The sequence below is a fragment of the Parus major genome, chromosome 4A, assembly GCF_001522545.3.
Source record: "Parus major isolate Abel chromosome 4A, Parus_major1.1, whole genome shotgun sequence".
Classification (NCBI taxonomy): Eukaryota; Metazoa; Chordata; class Aves; order Passeriformes; family Paridae; genus Parus; species Parus major.
Window position 1 is genome coordinate 19732485 of NC_031772.1, and position 4640 is coordinate 19737124.

Consider the following 4640-nt stretch of genomic DNA (forward strand, 5'->3'; position numbering starts at 1 on the left):
CGCCGCTCCGCCGCCACCGGGCCCGGCCGCCGCCTGCTGCTCTCCACCCCGATCTTCTACGCCAACGGGCCGCCGCACATCGGGCACCTGTACTCGGCGCTGCTGGCCGATGCGCTGCTCCGCCACCGCCGCCTGCGCGCCGCCGGCCCGGCCCGGCTCTGCACGGGTCAGCCACAGCCCCGGCCCCGGGGCTCACCCCCCTCCCCGTGCCCCCGGGCCCCTGTGTGCCCGCGGGGCTGCGGCTCCGGCCTCTCCCCACGGCCTCTCTCCGTTTCAGGCACCGACGAGCACGGGCTGAAGATCCAGCAGGCCGCGGCCGCGGCGGGGACATCGCCCGCGGAGCTCTGCCAGCGCATCTCGGGGCTCTTCCGCCGCGCCCTGACCCAGGCCGGCGTCTCCTACACCGACTTCACTCGCACCAGCGAGCCCCGGCACCGGCGAGCCGTGCGGCACTTCTGGGGGGCTCTGTGCGAGCGAGGGGTGCTCTACAAGGGCTCGTACGAGGGCTGGTACTGCACGGCCGAGGAGAGCTTCGTGCCCGAGAGCCAGCTGGCCGAGCGCACCGACACCCGGGGCCGGCCCTGCACCGTGTCCTTGGACAGCGGCCACGAGGTAACGGGGCTGCAGCGGCTCTGCCCCGCCGCACTGGGCTGCCCAGCGCTTCACCTAGCCTTTTATTTTATTAACTGGTGTTGGCCGAGACTCGCCTGTCCTTCAGCAGAGTGACAGAGAGCTGCCAGACCCCAGCTGGCAGGTGCGCGTTGTAGCTGTGTGCAAAGGGAAGGATTCGGGCCCTGCTGGGTGCGCAGGCTGTTGGCCTGGGCTGCTGTTCTCCAGGGGGGATGAGAGAAGTCGGCTGAACAGGAGGATGAGGGTGTATCTAACGGAGGGGTTCCTTGGGGGTTCAGCGTTTCACACCTCTTTTGTGAGACAGTTCAGTTTGGCCTCTGGACACTTACCCATCTCTGAGATGGGTTTTGACCCTGCCTAAAGCACTGTAACATCACCTGCCCAGGAGTGTGGCACCTTCCCCAGCGTCTCTCTGCCACTCTTTTCTAGAAGGTGTGGGTTTAATCCAGCAGCTACAGATAATCCTACTCAGAGCTCAGCTCAGGTTGTGCCCCTGTGGTATTTGTATGAGGAGGGTTGGTCCACCCAGAAAGGGCTGGATTGGCAAACAGTAACTCTTGAGAAGACAACTGGGGAAAAGATACGTTTCTAGACAAAGTAATTATTCTTTAGACCTAAAACACTCATAGGCCTCAAAGACCCTGAGAACAGTTCCTGGCCTCGCCTGTGTGTTGAACTGTCCAAGGAAACAGGAGAGTGCATGGAGCAGAGAAGCTCTTGCAGTGTGGTGGGAAGGGATGGGAGGCTTTATCTCCAGCCTGGAAGAGGCAGTTGGGCAGTTTGTTCCTTGGGAATTTTGTGAAGGAAAAGGGGGAGTTTGCACATGCCTTAGTCCCCAGACTTGTGGTGAGTGAGTGGGTTCTGGCATCCGGTGGAGCCTGGGGGTGAGGATGTTCAGCTTGTCTTTGAATGATGCTCTTCAGGTCTTCCTCGCACACTGCAAGATTGCTGACCCAGCCACGGATCCTTGAGTGCCTTACACAGCTCACTCGTACCACATCCACCCACCAAGTTTTCACTGGTTTAGCTGAATGTGTCATTTAATGGATTTAACTGTGGGGGAGAAGTGCTGTCAGTGCTGTAAGCAAACAAAGTTAGTGACTTAGATGCATTAAAGCACAAACTGAGGAAAAAGAGGAGTACAGCCCCGGGAGAACAAAGGCACTGGGAGTGGCAGTAGGACAGGAATTACAATGTCAATTTGTCTTTACATGATTTATTGCAAAACTATGTCATTAAGGTATATTCTTATCTCCCTCACTCCTTTCTGATGTCACATCAACCTGGCAGCTGGAAAGGTGTTCCTTCCCAGGGTTACAAGTGTTTTTAGAAGCAGGATGCTGAACCATCCCAAGTGCCTGAGTCCTCAGGTGTGTTCTGGGGATCCCAAGGCACTGTCTTGGGTAAGAAGGTTCCTTCTTGTCATGGAGAGGTGCTGAGATCTTCCCCTGGCATGGGAGGACACCCAGAGACGGGCACTGTGCTGAGAGCGGTGTGTGCAAATTACCAGCCTGTTCTTGGGGCCATAATCCTTTCCTCTCCTGCTGTCCCAGGTGCACTGGACCAAGGAGGAGAATTACATGTTCAGGCTCTCAGCGTTCCGGGCTCCCTTGCAGAACTGGCTCCGGGACAACCCACGTGCCATTTTTCCTGACCCTTTCTACCAGAGCGTGCTCCGCTGGCTGGACGAGGACCTGCCAGACCTGTCGGTGTCCCGCGAGCGGAGCCGGCTGCAGTGGGGCATCCCCGTGCCCAGTGACCCCACCCAGACCATCTACGTGTGGGTGGACGCGCTGGTGAACTACCTGAGCGTGCTGGGGTACCCCGAGGGGCACGGCGCGTGGTGGCCGGCCGTGCACCACGTCGTGGGCAAGGACATCCTCAAGTTCCACGCGCTCTACTGGCCGGCGCTGCTGCTGGCGGCAGGGCTGGAGCCCCCCGAGCGCATCCTGGTGCACTCCCACTGGACCGTGCGGGGCCAGAAGATGTCCAAGAGCCTGGGGAACGTGGTGGACCCCGGCGCCTGCGTGGGGCAGTACGGCGTGGACGGGTTCCGCTACTTCCTGCTGCGGCAGGGCGTCCCGGAGAGGGATTGTGACTACTATGATGAGAAGGTGGTGAAGTTGGTGAATTCAGAGCTGGCAGATGCGCTCGGGGGGCTGCTGAATCGCTCAACAGCCCCCAGCATTAACCCCAGCAACACCTACCCACGCTTCTCAGAGCTCTGCTTCCCAAAGGTCCCGGGTTCCGGGGAGGCAAAGGGCACGGGCAGGGCGTGCGCCGAGGACTACGAGCTCGTGGCGGCGGTGGCCTCGCTGCCTGCGCAGGTGCACGGTCATTTCGAAGGTTTCCAGATCTACAAGGCTTTGGAATGCATTGCCCAGTGTGTGAGGCAGACCAACGGCTTCTTCCAGAGGCACAGGCCTTGGAAACTGGAGCGGAGGGACGCCGCGGAGCAGCTCTGGCTGGACACCATCCTGCACGTGACGCTGGAGTGCCTGCGCGTGTTCGGGACGCTGCTGCAGCCCGTGGTCCCACACACGGCAGACAAGCTGCTGTCCCGGCTGGCTGTCGGGCCAGGAGAGAGGGGGCTCTCTGGCCTGACATTCCTGGCACGCTATCATGGAAAGCCGTGTCCCTTTGAGGGGAGGCAGCTCGGACCTGACACTGGCATCTTGTTCCACAGGCTGGGCAAGTCAGAAACTCTGAAGAAGAGAAAACAAGAAGCTCAAATCCCTGACAAACAGCTTCTGTGAATAAAAGCTTCTAGGAATTCCTGGAAAACGTGATCTCTCTTAAAAGCACTTTCCTCTCATTCCTGGTGGTGGTGTGGAGGGGTGGGAAGCCGGCCTGAGCAGGGAGGATCAAGCTCAGGAGAGACAGGTTTGGTCCTGGGCCTCCTTGCACAGGGAGATGGACGAGCAGTCACTCTGCAATGTCCTCATCTCACTTTTGATCCACAGCTTTTTGGCCAGGTCAGAAGTAGCTGGGAGTGGTCAGAAATGGTTCTGTGGGGCTGTGGTGCTCATTGGGTCTCTCAGCTGAGCTCCCTTTGTGGGCCAAACCAAGTCTAAGTGAGCCTCAGTGGGGACAATCCTGTGTGGCTGCTCTTTATTCCGAGGGCAGGACAGTGCCATGGTCAGACAGTGGGTCTCATTCAGCAGTGCAGACCTGCAGATGTGACCAGAATGGGAAAAGGGGGGATGTGTTTCATCAGGCTCAGCTTTCTGAGGCTTTTTCACCTGCTGCAAGGCTTAGTGCACCGTTTCACGCCCGTGCTGCTGGAAGCAGATGAGCACTGACACTCTGGGGTGGTGGTGACCACTGCGGGTCTCTGGGAAATCCCTCCCAGCCCCGGCTCCTGCTCACCCCATCAGTGCTGGCACTCACTGCGGGACTCATCTTCCAGAGCCCCATTTTGGGGTGCTGTGAGTTCTTCTGGGATCGCCTGGGCTGTGTGAGCAGGAGCAACGCAGCCCCTGGGCTCTGCCCCACGTCCCCATGGGTCCCCATGCCACCAGCACTGTGCCTGATGCTGTCCCAGTCCAGCTGACCTGAGTCCCCTCATCCCCTCCTGCCCTGGCTCTCCTCTCCTCCTGCAGATTGTCACCCGCTCCCCTGACTCCTGCAGTCCTGTGCATCCTTCCTGCTGCAGCCCCCAGCCCCCGTGCCGTGGGTGCTGGCTCCCCCTGCCCTGTTTCCTGGGGACAGGAGGGTCACATCCCCTTCCCGGGCTGTGTGACACTGCCACACGGGAGCTGCGGCTGGACATGGAGAGGGGCATTGTGTGCCCATGATCCCTCCGGTGCCCGTGATCCCTCCGGTGCCCGTGATCCCACCGGTGCCCGTGATCCCTCCGGTGCCCGTGATCCCTCCGGTGTCGGTGTCCCGGGGCTGCTCCCGCCTCGCCGTGCCCGGTCCCGGGAGGGGCCAGGCCGGCTGCCCGCAGCCCTGCCGGTCCCCGCCGCTCCGCTGGGGATGCTGAAGGCACCCGGTCTGCGCTCGGAGCC

At 60.7% G+C, this 4640-nt stretch overlaps 1 protein-coding gene across 2 annotated transcripts; it reads left to right on the plus strand.

Moving 5' to 3' along the window:
• Positions 1–202: 202 nt before the first annotated feature.
• Positions 203–3434, plus strand: MARS2 (methionyl-tRNA synthetase 2, mitochondrial). Of its 2 annotated transcripts, none has more exons than XM_015625948.3 (2): positions 203–612; positions 2184–3434. In XM_015625948.3, the coding sequence occupies exon 2, from the start codon at positions 2211–2213 to the stop codon at positions 3384–3386; it is 1176 nt and encodes a 391-aa protein (XP_015481434.1). In that variant the 5' UTR covers positions 203–612; positions 2184–2210; the 3' UTR covers positions 3387–3434. The 2 variants fall into 2 exon arrangements, with proteins under 2 accessions (XP_015481434.1, XP_015481433.1); XM_015625947.3 differs by lacking the exon at positions 203–612 and adding an exon at positions 630–754.
• Positions 3435–4640: the final 1206 nt, after the last annotated feature.

Bases quoted from the DNA above. Each gene is read 5' to 3' on its own strand.
- MARS2 (XM_015625948.3), top strand. From the start codon at position 2,211: ATGTTCAGGCTCTCAGCGTTCCGGGCTCCCTTGCAGAACTGGCTCCGG.